The sequence below is a fragment of the Melanerpes formicivorus genome, unplaced genomic scaffold (genome assembly GCF_026170545.1).
Source record: "Melanerpes formicivorus ecotype bairdi unplaced genomic scaffold, bMelFor1.0.p_v2 SCAF_19, whole genome shotgun sequence".
NCBI classification, from domain to species: domain Eukaryota; kingdom Metazoa; phylum Chordata; class Aves; order Piciformes; family Picidae; genus Melanerpes; species Melanerpes formicivorus.
Genome location: NW_027142371.1, coordinates 1,783,088 through 1,802,477, shown reverse-complemented (window position 1 = coordinate 1,802,477; position 19,390 = coordinate 1,783,088). Strand labels below are relative to the sequence as shown.

The 19,390-nt window shown below is 55.9% G+C and overlaps 1 protein-coding gene across 2 annotated transcripts in view; it reads left to right on the top strand.

Moving 5' to 3' along the window:
• The first annotated feature begins 2,458 nt into the window (after positions 1-2,458).
• MYH7B (myosin heavy chain 7B) overlaps positions 2,459-19,390 on the top strand; it is a 35,434-nt gene continuing 18,502 nt past the window's right edge. The window contains exons 1-14 of one of the 2 annotated variants that reach the window (XM_068149769.1): positions 2,459-2,610; positions 3,654-3,757; positions 5,903-6,046; positions 6,138-6,294; positions 6,396-6,423; positions 7,489-7,585; positions 8,694-8,717; positions 11,810-11,902; positions 12,568-12,631; positions 12,753-12,851; positions 13,930-14,033; positions 14,789-14,927; positions 17,220-17,338; positions 18,764-18,913. In XM_068149769.1, the coding sequence (XP_068005870.1) occupies positions 2,514-2,610; positions 3,654-3,757; positions 5,903-6,046; positions 6,138-6,294; positions 6,396-6,423; positions 7,489-7,585; positions 8,694-8,717; positions 11,810-11,902; positions 12,568-12,631; positions 12,753-12,851; positions 13,930-14,033; positions 14,789-14,927; positions 17,220-17,338; positions 18,764-18,913 (1,419 nt within the window). In that variant the 5' untranslated portion in view covers positions 2,459-2,513. Of the gene's footprint in view, positions 2,611-3,653; positions 3,758-5,902; positions 6,047-6,137; positions 6,295-6,395; positions 6,424-7,488; positions 7,586-8,693; positions 8,718-11,809; positions 11,903-12,567; positions 12,632-12,752; positions 12,852-13,929; positions 14,034-14,788; positions 14,928-17,219; positions 17,339-18,763; positions 18,914-19,390 lie in introns of those variants that run through there. The other variant, XM_068149770.1, reaches the window with a different exon arrangement.

Genomic DNA, 19,390 nt, shown 5'->3' with positions numbered 1-19,390 from the left:
TGGGAGCTGCAGTGAGGTGGGAGTTGTTGCAGTGAGGTGGGAGTTGTTGCAGTGAGGTGGGGGTTGCAGTGAGGTGGGAGTTGTTGCAGTGAGGTGGGAGTTGTTGCAGTGAGGTGGGGGTTGTTGCAGTGAGGTGGGGGTTGTTGCAGTGAGGTGGGAGCTGCAGTGAGGTGGGAGTTGCAGTGAGGTGGGAGTTTTTGCAGTGAGGTGGGAGTTGTTGCAGTGAGGTGGGAGCTGCAGTGAGGTGGGGGTTGCAGTGAGGTGGGAGTTGTTGCAGTGAGGTGGGGGTTGCAGTGAGGTGGGGGTTGCAGTGAGGTGGGAGTTGTTGCAGTGAGGTGGGAGCTGCAGTGAGGTGGGGGTTGCAGTGAGGTGGGAGTTGTTGCAGTGAGGTGGGAGCTGCAGTGAGGTGGGGGTTGCAGTGAGGTGGGAGTTGTTGCAGTGAGGTGGGGGTTGCAGTGAGGTGGGAGTTGTTGCAGTGAGGTGGGAGCTGCAGTGAGGTGGGGGTTGCAGTGAGGTGGGAGCTGCAGTGAGGTGGGAGTTGTTGCAGTGAGGTGGGAGCTGCAGTGAGGTGGGAGTTGTTGCAGTGAGGTGGGAGCTGCAGTGAGGTGGGGGTTGCAGTGAGGTGGGAGCTGCAGTGAGGTGGGAGTTGTTGCAGTGAGGTGGGAGTTGCAGTGAGGTGGGAGCTGCAGTGAGGTGGGAGCTGCAGTGAGGTGGGGGTTGCAGTGAGGTGGGAGTTGTTGCAGTGAGGTGGGAGTTGCAGTGAGGTGGGGGTTGCAGTGAGGTGGGAGTTGTTGCAGTGAGGTGGGAGTTGTTGCAGTGAGGTGGGAGCTGCAGTGAGGTGGGAGCTGCAGTGAGGTGGGAGTTGCAGTGAGGTGGGAGCTGCAGTGAGGTGGGAGTTGTTGCAGTGAGGTGGGAGCTGCAGTGAGGTGGGAGCTGCAGTGAGGTGGGAGCTGCAGTGAGGTGGGAGCTGCAGTGAGGTGGGAGCTGCAGTGAGGTGGGAGTTGCAGTGAGGTGGGAGCTGCAGTGAGGTGGGAGCTGCAGTGAGGTGGGAGTTGTTGCAGTGAGGTAGGAGTTGCAGTCAGGTGGGGGTTGCAGTGAGGTGGGAGCTGGTCTCTTCTCCCTAGCATCAGGTGATAAAAGGAGAGGAAATGGCCTGAAATTTTACCAAGGGAGGTTTGGGTTAGAGGTCAGGAAAAGTTTCTTTGCTGCAAGAGTGGTGGGGGATTGGCACAGGCTGCCCAGGGAGGTGGCTGAGTCCCCAGCCCTGGAGGTGTTCAAGGAAGCTGTGGCCATGCACTTGTGGCCAGGGTTTGGTGGTCGTGCTGGGGTTGGGTTGATGCTGGCCTGGATGCTCGGAGAGGTCTCTTCCAACCCCAACAGTTCTGTGTGTCTCTGAAACAGTTGAGGTTCTCATTCCCCTGCTCCCCAGCAGAGCAGGAGCAGGGGCAGGCTTGGAGAGCTGCTCTGCTGCCTGAGCTGGAGCCTCTGGCTCTGCCTTTGTACTTGCCTGACAATACAGGAGTAAAAATAACCAGGCTGCACTTGCAGCGAGATAAAAGCGAAGTTTGCCTTTTGTGTCTCTGCGGGCAGTGGGACAGCAGCACCAATGGAGCTGTGGGGACATGACACATGGGAATTTCTGACATATCTTTTCCCACTCTGACCTTGACAGACACAATAAAAAGGGGCTTTGCCTTGCACACAGCCACTCAGTCCTCTCACCAAGGTCAGTACCGAAGAGCGTGGCGGCGTGTGCTTCTCCTCTGCTACTAACCCGCTTCACCTCTGCAGGCTGGATGCTCCTGCAGGGCAGGGGCTGGCTCTGCCACTACAGGGGAGGGTGGGAGAGGGCATTTCTGCAAAGATCTGAGCTCTTTGCCGACTTGCTGCCTACCAGCAGTGGCTGTGGTGGTGATGGCTGTGGGGTTTCAGAGCTCTGCTGTGTGTGATGCTGCCTGAGACGGGGATTAGAAAAGCGCTGTCTGTGCGTGAAAGCCCTTCTCCAACAGCTGTCTTCTAGAAGGGATCTGCCCAGGGATAACAGCTCCAGCCCTGCTTTTATCTTCCTGCATTATTGCTCTGCTGGGGCTTTGCAGAGGTTTTTGTGGCTGGTAGCAGGGCTCCAGCAGGTCTGGGATACGATTCAGCTGAGTTTCTCAGGCGAAGGGATTGTCCTTGGCGATCTCTGGTGGCACCTACCACACCGGTGTGGATTTTGAGACCCAAGCCATGCTGGTTCCCCCAGCTGGTTCTGGCAGTGCAGGGCTCATGGCAGCAGAAGGGAAAGTGCTCAGTAATTGTCTTGTTCCAGTCATTGTTAGCTTGTGTTGTTGCCACTGTCTTCTCTCTCTCTAAAATCAAAAGGGTGCTTGGTGTCTGCGTGGCTCTTGGTCAGCAGCCCAGCAGCCAGCGCTTTCCCCACGCACTAACACCTTGTCCCTTCCCTCCCTGCAGCTTTTGGGTGTCCTTCACTCTTCCTTCACTGCTGCCAAGTCTTCCTCCAGCTAGGCAAGATGTCCATGCTGGACATGAGCGAGTTTGGGGAGGCTGCTGAGTACCTCCGGAAAAGCTACACGGAGCAGCTGAAGCTTCAGACAATTCCATTTGATGGTAAGACCCCAAGGCAGCTCGAGCACAGCCCTCTGTGGGTGCCCCCTGGCAGCCCCTTGGCCGTGGCTCTCTTTGGAGACCATCACCATCCTTCCTCCAGCCCTGCGCCTCATGGTGTTCTGGGTGCTGCAGAATTTCCCCACCTCACCCCTGGGGGACAGGAAAACCTCACAAGTAGGAAAATCAGGGGGTTGACTTTCACCTTGTTTGCTGAGATGTGGGTGGAGGTGGCCTTTCATCTCCCCTGAGCATGAGGAGCAAGCAGGAAATCTGGGGGAGATGGGCTGAGGGACTGGTGTCAAAGCCTTCTCCAGCTGCATTTCCCTTTGGAGGTGGTGACTGTGTCCCAGCCACCCTGCTGTACCACATCTGGCTGTGCTGGGCTTCCAGCATCAACCTTGCTCCTCTCTCTTCAGAAAACGAGGAGAATTTTGCTTCCTTTCACTGTCCTCCTTTCATGAGGGCCCAAGTGCAAGTACAGGTGTGTCAGGCTAAAAGTTGACCTCAGCAGCTTCCAAACATGAAGGCAGCAAAGAAATCTCAGCTTCTATCACCAGAAACATAGGAAGGAGTAATTGCTGCCCTTCTGTGTTATTGGACTGCATTCATGTGGCTTTCAGTTGACAGTTTCAGATGGTTTCCTACATTTCAACCTGTTTTGTGTCTTCCCTTTCCCCTTTCCTCTTTCCCTTTCCCCTTTCCCCTTTCCCTTTCCCCTTTCCCTTTCCCCTTTCCTCTTTCCCCTTTCCCTTTCCCCTTTCCTCTTTCCCCTTTCCTCTTTCCCTTTCCTCTTTCCCTTTCCTCTTTCCCTTTCCTCTTTCCCTTTCCTCTTTCCCTTTCCCCTTTTCCCCTTTCCCCTTTCCCCTTTCCCCTTTCCCCTTTCCCCTTTCCCCTTTCCCCTTTCCCCTTTCCCCTTCCCCTTTTCCCTTTTCCCCTTTCCCCTTTCCCCTTTCCCCTTTCCCCTTTCCCCTTTCCCCTTTCCCCTTCCCCTTTTCCCTTCCCCTTTTCCCTTCCCCTTTTCCCTTTTCCCCTTTCCCCTCCAGGAAAGAAGCGAGCTTGGATCCCGGATGAGAAAGAAGCTTACATTGAAGTGGAAATCAAAGAAAGCTCTGGTGGCAAAGTCACAGTGGAAACCAAGAATAAGGAAGTAAGCAAAGCACCTTTGCTTCCCCAAGGGAGAGTGAGTGTGTGTGTGGAGGGGAGTGAGGTGTGAGAAGATCCTGTCTGAAACATCTGAGCTCTTGCTGATAACCCTTCCACTCCTGGCCATCACTCACGCCCCGAGGGGACACACGCCGTGGTGCGTCAGGACACGTAGGCCAGTTACTTGCCAAGAGTGGCAGGGTTCAGCATCCCCCCCTTGGGTGTTTGCTTCCAGACACATTTACTGTGTGGGACGGAGCGAGGCAGGAGGGTCAGGCTGGCCCAGCACAGCTCTGGCTGCCCCAGGGCTGCCCCTGCCCCAGCACAGCCTGTTGCAGCGCTGAGCTGCCGCCCGCCTGGGCTCCGAGGCTGGAAGAAGAGGTAAGGGCCAGCTGGCCACTTCCTGCTCCTTTACACCAGGTTCTGCAGTGGGGTGAGCTGTGCTCTTGGGAGAACAGGGCTAGGACCTGGGCTACCTAAACATGAGAAGGAGCTTCTGTCTTTGAGGGTGGCAGAGCACTGGAGCAGGCTGCCCAGGGAGGTGGTGGAGTCTCCATCTCTGGAGACCTTCAAGGCCTGCCTGGGTATGTTCCTATGTGATCTGCTTTAGGTGATCCTGCTCTGGCAGGGGGGTTGGAGTTGGTGCTCTTCAGAGGTCCCTTCCAACCCCTACCATTCTGTGCTTCTGTGCTTCTGTGACCTGGGCTAAGGGGGTAGGACCAGCTGTAGCTAGCAGTGAGGCTCTGGTTTTCCAGCAGCAGGAGGGAGGCAAAGCAAAGATCTGCTGATGTTTGTCCAAACAATACCCAGCAGCAACAGCTGCAGGTGAGCTTCTTCACTGTTATTTTCTGGGCTATGGAAGTCCCCTGGCCCTGCAACTTCATTGCACTGCAACTGGTGTGAAACTGGGAAACAGAGCCAGGAGCTGCCCAGGCAGTGACTGGTAGGGCTTGGTGATTCCTGGTCCTTGGCTGGTCAGCACAGCACTGAGTGCTCTTCTGCTGAATTGAGAAGAAACAGAGGCAATTGTCTTTGAAAAGTGTCAGGGCTTTGAAAATACTTTTGTCTGAAACTGGGGTGGGGGAGGGAAAAGGAAATGAACTTGCCCTCTCCAGGATAAAACTCACTGGCCAGAAGGTGTAGGGTCAAAAGGTCTGTTCTGATGTTCCAAGGCTCTTCAGCTTCTGCAGAGCAGGATGCAGACAGGTGGCTTTTGGTGGTCTTTTCCCCCTTGAAGCTGCCTTCTTAAACGCTTTGCCATGGATTTCCAAAGTCTGGAGCTGTGTCTCCTTCCCCTGGAGCAGCACTTCCAGCAGAAAACTTCCCAGGGACATTTGTCCCTCCCCACCTTTATCCCTCTAGCTCCCCTCCTGCTTTTGAGCACCCAACACCTGGCAGCACCACGGGCTTCAGAGCCACCTGTCAAAATACCCCAGACAAACCTCTTTGGGAAGGTTTTGCCTAATCTTTACTAACAAGACCATTTGCTAAATCCAGCTCCTTCCATCCAGGCCAGGGAGGTAATGTGATAGTTTCCCAGTGCCCAGCTTTGTGGGATTAAAGAAATCCAGTTAGAAGTGATGGGCTTCAGGCTTCAGGCTTCAGGCTTCAGCTGTTTGCCCACATAACCAGGGAGCTCTCTCAGCTAGAGGCTGTGCCAGTGGGGGGTCTTAGGCTGTGAAGGAGGGCACAGGGCAGGGTGTTGAGCATGTTGTGAGGTGACATCTTGGTACCCCCCCTGGCTTGGATCCCCCCTCCTGTAAAGCTTGACCACAATCTGTCTCCCTGGGGAGGGAATGCTTCTGAAGCTTGCTTGTCCCAGCTGGACTTTCATAGAATCATAGACCTGTTAGGGTTGGAAGGCACCTCCAGGATCAGCCAGTTCCAGCCACCCTGCCATGGCCAGGGACATCACACTAGATCAGGTTGCTCAGAGCCACATCCAGCCTGGCCACTTAGTGGCTGATGTGCTGGTGGGGCTCCCCTGAAATGGAGGACAGCCCTGTTTGGGGAGCAGCAGGCATGACACCAGGGCTGTCCCCAGCGGGGGGCTGCCAGTGCGTCCCTCCACCCAGCAGGCTGTGGGGGGAGAGGGTGTCTGGGGAGGGGGCTAAGGTCCTCCTGACGTGTGCCCCCCCTCCCCTGTCAGACAAGGGTGGTGAAGGAGGATGATGTGCAGCCCATGAACCCCCCCAAGTTCGACATGATCGAGGACATGGCCATGCTGACGCACCTCAACGAGGCCTCCGTGCTCTACAACCTCAAGCGCCGCTACTCCCACTGGATGATCTACGTAAGCTGCGGGCACCTGGGCGGCCGGCAGGGCACCTCCTGGCGCTGGGGGGGAAATCCCCAGCCCTCACCCACCCCCTTTCCCCCTGCAGACCTACTCGGGGCTGTTCTGTGTCACCATCAACCCCTACAAGTGGCTGCCTGTCTACACGGCGCCCGTGGTGGCTGCCTACAAGGGGAAGCGCCGCACCGAGGCCCCCCCCCACATCTACTCCATCGCTGACAATGCCTACAACGACATGCTGCGCAGTAAGCCCTGCCCCTGGGCACCCCCAGCCTGGGGGGGCTGGGCTCCTGGGCAGGGGCTGAGCTGGGTGGCACTGCTCTAACCCCTGCCTGTTCTCTTCCAGACCGTGAAAACCAGTCCATGCTCATCACGTAAGTGCCTTCGCCCTGCCCTGGCGCGAGTGGTTGAGGCTCCTGGGAGAGCCTTGGGCAGACACTTCATGCCCCAGGACGCCTCCCTGCCCATGTCACCCCCTAGGCCAGCAGCTGTTGGCCCCCCCCTATCCCTTCCTGCCACCATGCCAGGTGACAAAGCCCCGTGTGGGCCTGGCAGGCAGCTCCCTGCTGCACCCTGACAGCTGCCATAGGGTGCCCTGACCACCCACATCCTCCGTGGAGCAAAGGGGAAGGAGAGATGGAGGCCAAGGCCAGAGGGAGATGGCAGTGCCCAGAGGGGTGGGGGGTGGAGGGTGATGTGGGAGGGTGTAGGCCAGGTTGATTTCAAGTGACACATAGATAAGGGCTATATAAAGGACACTAAAGGGCCCTACACCGCTGCCAGGAGCCGTGGACATTCCTAGCCTGGGCCATAGCCTAATTAGGAAAGGCAGAGGCTGCCGAGAGATGCTTGGCGTGTGTCCGGTGGCAGCTCTGCCCCCCGGCTCCCCCCCAGCTCTTTGTGATCTGGGATTACAATGGCAGAGCAGCTAACTATAGGGATGAGCTCAGCAGGGCCTGCTGGCCACCCACACCCCGCGCTGGGCACGCCAGCCCTGCGCTCACCCGGGCAGGAGCCACCCCGGCGCGGTGCCACCGCCGTGCCCGAGCGCCCCCAGCCAAGCCGGCCGTGCTGAAACGGCTGGGGAGGCTGATCCGGGACAGCTGAAGCCCCGGGGCCAGAGCCCTGTAGCCTCCGTGAGGGCCGGCACCTCCTGCCATAGCTGCAGAGGGCAGCTGATGCCCTGCAGCACCTTCCAGCAGGCCGGCGGGGCGCAGGTTGGCTGCCGCGGGCGGCGAGGATGGAGCTGGGTCCCGCTCCAAAGCCAAGCACGCACAGCCCCGCGCCGCAGGGCGCCGCCGGCGCCAGCCTGCCCTTCCCCCTGATCCTCCCTGGCCCGAGGAGCGGGGCAGGGGGTCGGCGGGGGCTCTGCTCGAAGCTTTTCCTCTCGCCTGTTCTTTGCCTCATGCCCTTGATCTGTGTATTTCTGTTGCTCTAAGCGGAGAATCTGGTGCTGGTAAGACTGTAAACACCAAGAGGGTCATTCAGTACTTTGCCATTGTGGCAGCCTTGGGCGACACACCGGGCAAGAAATTAGTAAGACCCTCTTTTGGAACGAGTTTCTTGCTGTTTCCTTCCTTTCTTGGTTGTTGTTTTGTTTTTCTCTCTTTGCCTTTTCCCTTTCTTCTTTTTCTTCTTCTTCTTTTTTTTACTTTTGGCTTTGTTTTTTTTTTCTGCTTTTGGTTTTTGGTCTTCCCTCCACTTTGGTCTTTTTTTTTTTTCCCCCTGCATTTGGAAGTGTGCTTTGGGCTGCCCCACCCAAGGCTTGGCTTTCCCCCCTGACTTTGGAACAAGCAAGGCTTGAAATGATCCTGCTCAAGGGGAAATGGATTTGGGCTTTGATTTATTTCCCTTTGGTTTTGTTTGGTGTGGGTTTTTTTGGGGGGGGTATTTTTTTGTTGTTGTTTTATCAACCTGGCTGCTGAGTCTCTGCAGCCTGGAAGAAGAGGCTCTCTGGATGCCCCTTTTTCATCTCCTCTTCCTCCTTCAACACACCCCCACCTCCCCACCCCTCCCAGGTCTTCTGAAGGGGCATTAAAAGAAGGGAGTAAAGCTGCCATTTCCCACCTTGCCTCTTTTTTAAGCCTTGCTGTTCATCCTCTTCTCCTCTTCTTTTTTTGTTGTTGTTGCCATTCTCCTCTTGCTCTTTTTGCCCCTTTTCCACCTCGTGCTTTTCTTGCTCTTTGTTTTGATTCTTGCATTTCTTTGGTGCTGGTTATATATGGGAGCTGCCCTTTGCAAGTGCTTCTTTCCTCTTGATACCTTGAGGCTCCAGCCTGCTTTTTCCCCCTTTCCCCTCCCCTGTAGAAGCAAACTTGGCTGCTTGAGGTATGGACAAAGCAACACCTCAGCCTTCTTTTCTTGACTCTTCTTTGGGTTTGGATTTAACTCTTCTTGCTTTTTGATGCATTTCTTTATTTTCTTGAGCTAATCTCTTTAACAAACCTTTTGGGTTTTGGTTTGTTGTTTTTTTTAGCATCTCTTACAAAGTTTAATCCTCCCATCTGATTTCATTTCATTTTTGTTCCCTTGGAACCTATTTTTTGCCACTAAATGGTCATGCCCTGCTTTCCTGACCATGCTTCTTGTGGTTCTTGCCTGGCTTTTCTGGATTTCTAAAGATGATTTTCTTTCCTTTCTCTAGGCAGCTCTTGCCACTAAAAGTGGGGTAAGTGTTGTAGACTCCTGATCCTTATTGCTGAGGAGAGCTGTGCTTCATCTAAGTGCTAGGTTCTACACATTGGCCACCACAAACCCAGGCAGTGCTACAGGCTGGGGGCAGAGAGGCTGGAGAGCAGCCAGGCAGAGAGGGACCTGGGGGTGCTGGTTGATAGTAGGCTGAAGGTGAGCCAGCAGTGTGCCCAGGTGACAAAGAAGGCCAATGGCATCCTGGCCTGCATCAGGAACAGTGTGGCCAGCAGGAGCAGGGAGGTCATTGTGCCCTGTGCTCAGCACTGGTTAGGACACACCTTGAGTCCTGTGTCCAGTTCTGGGCTCCTCAGTTTAGCAAAGATGTTAAGTTGCTGGAAGGTGTCCAGAGAAGGGCAACAAAGCTGGGGAGGGGTCTGGAGCACAGCCCTGTGAGGAGAGGCTGAGGGAGCTGGGGTTGCTTAGCCTGGAGAAGAGAAGGCTCAGGGGAGACCTTCTTGCTCTCTCCAACTCCCTGAAGGGAGGTTGTAGCCAGGTAGGGGTTGGTGTCTCCTCCCAGGCAACCAGCACCAGAACAAGAGGACACAGTCTCAGGCTGTGCCAGGGGAGGATTAGGTTGGATGGTAGGAAGAAGTTCTTCCCAGCAAGAGAGATTGGTCATTGGAATGTGCTGCCCAGGGAGGTGGTGGAGTCTCCATCACTGGAGGTGTTTAAGAAGAGCCTGGATGGGGTGCTTGGTGTCATGGTTTAGTTGATGGTGTTGGGTGATTGGTTGGACCTATTCTATTCTATTCTATTCTATTCTATTCTATTCTATTCTATTCTATTCTATTCTATTCTATTCTATTCTATTCTATTCTATTCTATTCTATGCTGCAGCACAGGGCTGTGGTGGGATGATGAGGAATGCCTGGGTGGGGCCTCTGCCTTACCCCTGGCTCTGCCTCTCCCACCCTCCCATAGGTTCAAGCTTTGGTGCTTCATCTCTTAGTAACTTTCTACCTTTCTGACTCTCCCTCAAGGGATCATTGCTCTTCAAAAGCACATTTCTAACCAGCACAGTGTTTGCCTGGGGATGGTGTGGGCTCCTCCAAAGCTACTGCTTGAAAGAATCCAGCACAGAGCCACCAAATTGCTGAAGGGAGTGGAACATCTCCCTGTGAGGACAGGCTGAGGGAGCTGGGGCTTGGAGCTTGGAGCAGAGGAGCCTGAGGGGAACCTCATTCATGTTTATAAAGATGTGCAGGGCAGTGTGGGGAGGACAGAGCCAGGCTCTGCTCAGGGCTGCCCAGTGACAGGACAGGGGGCACTGGGTGCAACCTGGAGCAGAGGAGGTTCCACAGAAACATAAGGAAAAACCTTTCCACTGTGAGGGTGACAGAGTCCTAGGACAGGCTGCCCAGAGAGGTTGTGGAGTCTCCTTCTGTGGAGACATTCCAAACCCACCTGGCCATGTTCCTGTGTGACCCCCTCTAGGTGATCCTGCTCTGGCAGGGGGATTGGATTCTATGATCTTTTGAGGTCCCTTCCAACCCCTCACATTCTGTGAGTCTGTGATAAGGTGAAGCTTCCACTCTCTGAGCTGTTAGTGTGTTCCTCAGCCTCGAAGCCCAGCTGAGGGTGGTGGGAAGAGGCTTTTTGGCAGGGGCCACACTGTGCTCTGGCTGCAAGCAGGGGCCCTGGTGATGCCTGGACATGCAAAGACCTGAAATGGCTGAGGCCACCACATTGCAGGCAGCTGCTGTCCCCTCCTCTGGGCTGCCTTCATGAGGCACTTGCTCAGCTCCACAGAAACACCTAAGCACCTTCAGAAATCCAGCAAAGCTTCTGACCCTGGTGTTCCCAGCACCCCAAGGGCTCAGCATCTCAGTCCTATGTCCTATGTCTCTGCTGAGCACTGAGGGACAGCCTTTAGCTGACCCACACTCTTGGTCGGGGGATGCTCATTAGCACAGGAGCCTCAGACCCCTGACCAAGCCTGAGATAGTTGGGGGGTGAATCTGTGGGTCCTGGGGCAGCCTCCCTTGTTTCTCACAGGGTTTGAAGGCAATAGGTAAAAGGATATCAAGGTGACAAAGCAGAGTTTGGGTAAAGCTGTGGCTGACAGCTGCTGCTGGTCTCTTTTGCCCTTCCCATGGCTGGAGCTGCAGGGTGGGGAGCAGTCATGGGCCCAGCACTGAAAAGGTAACTCAGCTCTTGCTGGGCAGAACCCAGAGCTGGTGGTTCCCACCTAGGGAAAGCCCCATGGGCTGTGATGTGCCAGAGCATGGGCAGAAGCTCTCAGGAACAATCCTGCAGGTCCCTGTGCCCCCAAATTCTGCTGCTGTTGTCAAACCCTACTGTCCTTTGTGTGCCTTGGCACAAGACTCCTGCTTCTGTCTTTGAACTCTTGCCCTGCTTTAGGTGAGGGCTGTTCTCTTTAACTTGAGTGTGAAACATGAATGGAAGAGCAAGGTTAAGGGAAGATTCATCTTGGGGCTTGCTGAGGAGAGCTCCAGTGAGTTCAGCAGATCACTGCAGCTGGGACCTGTGATGTGTTCCCATCACTGAGCCCCTGCTGTGCACAGTGGTGGTGTAGGGAGCTGGAGGCCAAGCCTGACTTCTGGATCTCTTCTTTTGCAATGTGCTTTGAGTTGAACTGCCCAGGGCTTTGGGTTGGTGGAAGAGGAAAAGCCTGGCAAAGCCAAAGGGCCTGAAATGTTTCAGATGGTTGTGGTGCCAGCATGTGCCTGCTTGTGCTTTTCCTAGGAAGCCATGGTTTAGCTGTCAGGAGGTGTTGGGTGACAGGTTGGGCTTGATGATCTCTCAGGTCTTTTCCAGCCTTATTGATTCTATGACTCTATTGCAGCAGCCTCACCAAGAGCTAAGGGCTGCTGTGTGGCAGAAGGGGCAGTAGCTTGGGTCTTCAGAGGGACCAGTTTAGGCAAGGAGAAGCCCACAGAGAGCACTACTGTAAGGTCTGGGTGTGTTGTTGCCTCTTGAGACAAGGAGATGCCTGAGGAGCAGCCGGCAGGCGGTGCGAGGAGCCCTGCCCCTGCTCGCCTGCGCTGCTGGTTACAGATCCCCTGGGGCTGCCTGGCAGCTGACTTGGCCTTTGGTTTTGTTTTCCAGGGCACCCTCGAGGATCAAATCATCGAGGCTAACCCAGCCATGGAAGCTTTTGGCAATGCCAAGACCATAAGGAATGACAACTCCTCCCGTTTTGTAAGTGCCTGAGGCAGGCAGAGCTGAATGTGGCACTTGTGGTGCTGTGGCTTTGTCCCGTGGCAGCCAAAGCTCCCTCTGCTTCCTGCTGGGATCGCGCTGCTGAGCCCAGGCTCCTCTGGTGACATCAGTGCAGTGAGTGCTGTGTTGGTCAGGGGGACTGGTGGCTGGGGAGAAAGCCCTTCCAGGAGCAGAGCTGAGAGGGTCAGAGAGCACAGCCTGGAGTGCTGGAGCTGGGGCAGACAAGTGTGCCCCTTCCTGGCAGCAGCAGCTGTTCTGCTAAGCCCAGCATGGCTTTGCTGTGGGGTACATGTTGGCTGATGCCTTGGAGGGAGAGCAGACACTCCTGGGTGGGCTTCCTCAGCACACCAAGGAGCTCCTGCTCTGTGTCACACTGCCCTGCAGATGTGCTAGGCTTTAGGAGCTGAGGGCAGGGATTGACCTGCTGAGTAGAACCCCTGCCTGCCGAGTGGCTGAAGCCTGAGGTGCTGCACGTTACAGACCCAGAGGACTTCACCCACCCAGCCCTCACTTGGCTGGCACCAACAGAAGCCTAAGAACTGCCAAATCACCAGTGTCTTGTAGCTGCCTGAGGTTTCTAGGAGGTGCTGAGAGCTGTGCCTGCACAGCCAGGCCCAGCACTCACCTCCTGTGTGTGCTTTCAGGGTAAGTTCATCCGGATCCATTTCGGCCCCTCAGGGAAGCTGGCCTCAGCAGACATTGACATCTGTGAGTAGAGAGGTGCCACTGAGGTGGGCAGGGCTGAGCCCAGCTCACTCTTTCTGCTGGCTCAGCTCCTGGAAAAGAGCAATCCCTCCTCTGATAACCCCTCTGCTCCATTTGGTTCTAGATCTCCTGGAAAAATCAAGAGTGATTTTCCAGCAGCCCAAGGAGCGAAGCTACCACATCTACTACCAGATCCTCTCTGGGAAGAAGCCAGAGCTGCAAGGTAAGGTAGCTGAAGCTGCAGCAAAGCCTTTGTGGAGTGGTAGCCTGGAAATAACCAACCAGAGCTCTGTGGGTTAGCTCTGGGGTCCACAGGGAATGAACCAACCCAGCTCACCGTGCACTCGAGTGCCTTGCTGGCTGCACAGGGCCAGAGGATAATTCAGAGTGGAAGGGATTTCTAGAGGTCATCTAGTCCAGCCTCCTTTATCCTCACAGACTGAGAAGCCAGACTAAAGCCCTTTCTGCAGCTGTCTAGGAGCAAAGTAGTGGTCACTCAGGGTCTGTCTGCAGAATGGGATTGTGCTTTGCAAAGCCGCCTAGTGCAGTGTCCTTGCCACGTGGTGTCTGCAGCAGGACCTCAGCATGGGCACACTGGGTATTTACTCACTCCATCCATGCAGGCTGGATATCTACTCATTCTGGGGTAGGGGGAAGTGTTTGGTAGCCCACTCTGAGCTCCTTCAGCCACCCTGGAGAGATGACCTGCTTCAGGGGAGCTTGAAACCAGCTGCACAGCTCAATTGGCGCAGCACAGCCCTGGCGTAGTCCTAGCCTAGATGTGTTCCCCAGGACGATCCCAGCTGCCCCAAATTTGCCCTGGGGCTGTCCTGTTCTCTAAGCAGCCCTGCCCTACTGGTGCCAGGTCACACAGAAGGCACAGAAACCCTTTCCACCCTGCAGAAAGATGGTTGGCACTGTCTCCTGGGGTGGTCATTCCCTGGGGTGGTCAGCTGTGGGCTCCTGAGCTTGTTGCTGGCTCGAGAACAATACCTTATTAGGCAGGTCTGAAGAGCTGTGCAGAGCAGTAATCTTATCTGGTTGTCACAAGGACATGGATGGCCACTTCTAAATCAGTCTGCAACCAAGCCATATCCCAAGATAGCAAGCAGCAGGCACCTCACAAAAGAGATGGAGCCATGTGTGGACCTCCCTGGGCGTGAAGAGGCTGTGCCTCCCGGGTGCTGGTGCCCTCGACTTGAAGCCCATAAACCTCTTCCCCTCTCTGCAGGGCTGTCCCTTTGCCCCAGCTTTGTGCTTCTCAGAGCTGGCCTCATCCTCTGCATGTCTCCCCCCTACAGATATGCTGCTGCTCTCCCTCAACCCCTACGACTACCACTTCTGCTCCCAGGGTGTCACCACTGTGGACAACATGGATGATGGCGAGGAGCTCATGGCAACAGATGTAGGTGTTCTGCCTCCCCACTGCACAGCCCAAGGCAGGGGCAGCTGGAGGGCACAGCCTTCTTCTGGGCACACATGGGGCTGTGGCCTGGCTTGGCTGTGTCCCTCTCTCAGTTAGGTTTGAGCTCTCTCTAGTTTCTTGGCAGCTGCTCCACACATGGAGCAACAGATGGGATGTTAGGAAGAAGTTCTTCACCATGATGTGAGGAACAGGTTGCCCAGGGAGGTGGTGGAAGCCTCATCCCTGGAGGATTTTAAGGCCAGGCTGGATGTGGCTGTGAGCAACCTGCTGTAGTGTGAGGTGTCCCTGGCCATGGCAGGGGGGTTGGAACTGGCTGAGCCTTGAGGTTCCTTCCAACCCTGTGATTCTATATTGTGAGCCTACAAGGAAGAGCAGAATGACTCTGATCTGCCTCCACAACCTCCTCCAGGCACAGGACAGTAACTCTGTGCAGGAGGAGGGGGCTGGAGCATGGGAGCAATCCCCATGGCCTCCATGAGAAGAGGAGATCTCAGCTTGGAAAACCTCCTGCTTGTGGAATCTCAGCTAGTGCTTTTGCTTTCAAATAGATCTCATGGGAGCTGGACTCACATTCAAACTGCCCCAGAGAGGAATCCTTTTCTAGGGGCCCACCAAATGGAAGACCCTGCCCAGAAACCCAGGATAGGGAGAGTGCTTGAGGAGGTGGTGGGAGAGCCAACCCTTACCTCAGAGTGGTGACTTTGTTCTGTCTGTGCTGCTTTGTCTCTCCTCAGCATGCCATGGACATCCTGGGCTTCAGCAACGAGGAGAAACTTGGCTCCTACAAGATTGTTGGAGCTATCATGCACTTTGGCAACATGAAGTTCAAGCAGAAGCAGCGAGAGGAGCAGGCAGAGGCTGATGGCACTGAAAGTGAGTTGGGCTCCATGCTGCCACACCTGCCCAGCCTGGGCTGGCCATCCCAATCCCCCCAAGGGCAGGCTGTGAGAGCTTCCCTGCTCTGGCCATCCCAATCCCCCCAAGGCAGGCTGTGAGAGCTTCCCTGCTCTGAGCATCCAAATCCCCCCAAGGGCAGCCTGTGAGAGCTTCCCTGCTCTGGGCATCCAAATCCCCCCAAGGGCAGGCTGTGAGAGCTTCCCTGGGCTGGCCATCCCAATCCCCCCAAAGGCAGGCTGTGAGAGCCTCCCTGCTCTGGCCATCCCAATCCCCCCAAGGGCAGCCTGTGATTGCTTCCCTGGGCTGGGCATCCAACCCCCCCAAGGGCAGCCTGTGAGAGCTTCCCTGGGCTGGGCATCCAATCCCCCCAAGGGCAGCCTGTGAGAGCTTCCCTGGGCTGGCCATCCAATCCCCCCAAGGGCAGCCTGTGAGAGCTTCCCTGGGCTGGCCATCCCAATCCCCCCAAGGGCAGGCTGTGAGAGCCTCCCTGCTCTGGCCATCCAAATCCCCCCAAGGGCAGGCTGTGAGAGCTTCCCTGGGCTGGCCATCCCAATCCCCCCAAGGGCAGGCTGTGAGAGCCTCCCTGCTCTGGCCATCCAAATCCCCCCAAGGGCAGCCTGTGAGAGCTTCCCTGCTCTGGCCATCCCAATCCCCCCAAGAGCAGGCTGTGAGAGCTTCCCTGCTCTGGGCATCCAAATCCCCCCAAGGGCAGGCTGTGAGAGCTTCCCTGGGCTGGCCATCCCAATCCCCCCAAGGGCAGGCTGTGAGAGCTTCCCTGGGCTGGCCATCCAAATCCCCCCAGGGGCAGGCTGTGAGAGCTTCCCTGGGCTGGCCATCCCAATCCCCCCAAGGGCAGGCTGTGAGAGCTTCCCTGCTCTGGCCATCCAAATCCCCCCAGGGGCAGGCTGTGAGAGCTTCCCTGGGCTGGCCATCCAATCCCCCCAAGGGCAGCCTGTGAGAGCTTCCCTGCTCTGGCCATCCAAATCCCCCCAAGGGCAGGCTGTGATTGCTTCCCTGGGCTGGCCACCCAAATCCCCCCAAGGGCAGCCTGTGAGAGCTTCCCTGGGCTGGCCATCCCAATCCCCCCAAGGGCAGCCTGTGAGAGCTTCCCTGCTCTGGCCATCCCAATCCCCCCAAGGGCAGCCTGTGAGAGCTTCCCTGCTCTGACCTGTGCAGGTCAGTGACCATGATTCCAAGCAAGCACACCTGCTGTAGGTGCACCAAGGGTCTTGTTCTTGAGCAGGCCTGTTGAGGACAGCCCTTGCTGCAAGCTCTGGGTGGTCTCATCTGCATCACATTTTCCTCTGCCACAGCCTAGCTGGGACCCCTCACCTTGTTCAGTCTCCTCTTGTTCTTCCTCAGCTCTTCTCATGCCCTTCCTTAGACAGCCTTCCAGAGCCAAGCCCTGATCAGGACTTGCAAGGACCTGCTCAGGTCAGCCACCTGAAGAGCAGTCAGAGTAGGAGCCAGGCTCTGACACTTCTCCTTGTTTGTTGCTTAGGAAAGTCCAATGCCAGTCGTGGGTCTAAGAGGAGCCAGGCTGCAGAGCAAAGCTGACAATTCAGAGCAGTCAGAGCTCAGGTAGCTTCTGCTGGTTTTGCACTGCCTGGCTCCCAGGCAGGCTTCAAGGAGGGGGTGACCTCCCAGTCTGTGGAAGGCTGAGAAGGGGAAGCCCAGCCACTGAACTGGAAGGCTTAAGCAGTAATTATGCATCAGCTGGGGCAGGGATCCAGCAGAAAGGACTACCTGGGTCAGACCTTGTCAGGCTAACACTCATCCTGCTTGCCTGAGCAATGCCAGCACAGGTTTCTCCTCCTACCTGGCAGTTCCAGAAGGTTTTGCTCTAGCAGTGATGCCCCTGCAGAGGTGGTTTATAGCTGCAATCTGTTATTAACCCTCTGTGCAAGGTAAGCAACAAAACAAATCCCCTTTGTCTGGGCAGTTTCAGTTCACAGCATGGCAGCTGAGGCTCTCACAGGAAAATGTTAGAGATCCCCAGATCAGGAGGACTCAAACCCAGGACAGGCACCTGATCAGGTGCAGCAGGTCTGCTGTGGCCACCTCCTGCAAACAGGCAGGAGGCCTAGACTTCAGAAGCACCATGCAATGGGCAGGTTGGGGAATCACACCAGGCACTGGAGGAGGCCCTGGAGCAGGTGGAAGAAACCCCACTCAAGTTAGCACTGGCCAGCAGAGGAGCTGGTCGTTGCTTTTGGTTTCTTTATGCTTTCCCTTGCTGGCTCCTCACACCTCTGCAATGGTTCACAGGTGCTGACAAAGCTGCCTACCTGATGGGAATCAGCTCAGCTGACCTCATCAAGGGCTTGCTCCACCCTCGGGTGAAAGTGGGCAATGAATACGTGACCAAAGGTCAGAACGTGGAGCAGGTGAGTGTGCTGGGATGTGGACTCCCTGCTCCTGCTGGTTTGTCACTCCTCTGCAGCAGGACTGCTGTGGAGTGTCCTCTGCACAGGCTGGCTGGTGCTCCAGTTCCTTCTCTTGGGTTTAGGAGGGCAGGCTGAGAGGACACACAGTTAGCAGCTTTAGCAGCTGGGGAAGCAGGGGGCAGAGCTGGCAGATAACTTTGGGTATTAGCCATGGCTGGAGGCTCGGTGCAGGGTCTCTGGCTTGTGGGTTGGATCACAGCCAGAAGAGGTCCAGTTTCTATGGATCTGCTTCAGAGACAGTCAGACTCCCAGGAGGAGTTCAGCTCTGCAAAGCAGAAAACTCCTCTGAAGGCTGCTCTGGAGTGGGAGAGCCAAATGCACCAGAAGTGGAGCTTGTCAGATTCCAGCCACATGATAGTCAAGAACTCAAAACTTGAGCTGAGCAGTCCCAGCCAGCCCTCAAGCCAAATTCAAGGGGACCTTAGGAGCTGATGTCTCACCCACAGTGAGCTGTAAGCTCCTCCCATGCATAAGGCTTCTGAATTTGTATCCTAAGAGCCTGAAGGCTAAGAGCAGGCCAGGGATACAAGAACAGACTGGAGAGCATGTGAAAACTAACCTTGGAGCACATACTGTAACCATGAGCTCCCTGGATCTGGCTGACCTTTGTGTGCCAAGAGCTCTCTTCTGCCCAGGGAGGTGATTGAGGGCCCATCCCTGGAGATATTCAAGGTGAGGGCTCTGGGCACCCTGATCTAGCTGAGGATGTCCCTGTTGACTGCAGGAGGGTTGGACTGGATGACCTTTGGAGGTCACTCCCAACCCAGACCATTCTGTGATGCTATGATGCTTTGATTCCTCAGCCTCTAGCTGCCAGCAAAGCAGGGGGAAGGCTTTGTGGCCATTGCCCAGCTGTGTGCTTTGCTCTGGCAGGTTGTCTCTGCTCTGGGAGTCCTGACTGAAGCTATGATGCTTTGGTTCCTCAGCCTCTAGCTGCCAGCAAAGCAGGGGGAAGGCTTTGTGGCCATTGCCCAGCTGTGTGCTTTGCTCTGGCAGGTTGTCTCTGCTCTGGGAGCCCTGACTAAAGCTATGATGCTTTGGTTCCTCAGCCTCTAGCTGCCAGCAAAGCAGGGGGAAGGCTTTGTGGCCATTGCCCAGCTGTGTGCTTTGCTCTGGCAGGTTGTCTATGCCGTGGGGGCCCTGGCTAAAGCTATGATGCTTTGGTTCTTCAGCCTCTAGCTGCCAGCAAAGCAGGGGGAGGGCTTTGTGGCCATTGCCCAGCTGTGTGCTTTGCTCTGGCAGGTTGTCTATGCCGTGGGGGCCCTGGCTAAAGCTATGATGCTTTGGTTCTTCAGCCTCTAGCTGCCAGCAAAGCAGGGGGAAGGCTTTGTGGCCATTGCCCAGCTGTGTGCTTTGCTCTGGCAGGTTGTCTATGCCGTGGGGGCCCTGGCTAAAGCCACCTACGACCGCATGTTCAAGTGGCTGGTGACTCGGATCAACAAGACCCTGGACACCAAGCTGGCCAGGCAGTTCTTCATTGGAGTGCTGGACATTGCAGGCTTCGAGATCTTTGATGTGAGTTCTCCCTGCTAGGGAGCTGGGGAAAGCTGGAGGCCGGCAGCTCAGGCCACTGGTGTTGCACAGCTCTGTCTTCTCCTGGGAGTTGGCCTTGCTAAGAAAAAGAGCTCTGCTCACTTGCTGCCTGGGATAGGAGAAAGAGCAATGGATGTAAGCTGCAGCACAGGGGGTTCCACCTCAGCACAAGGGGGAACTTCTTTACTGTAAGGGTCACAGAGCACTGGAACAGGCTGCCCAGAGAGGTTGTGGAGTCTCCTTCTCTGGAGCCTTTCCAGCCCTGTCTGGATGTGTCCTGTGTGACCTGAGCGAGATTGTGTGGTCCTGCTCTGGCAGAGGGGTTGGACTCAATCTCTTTGGGTTCCTTCCAGCCCCTAACATCCTGTGATCCTGTGAGCTCTTGTCTGGAGCTCTTGTATTGATTGCTCTGGGGAAAACAGGCAGCTCACAAGGACTGTTCTGACGTTGCTGCAGCAC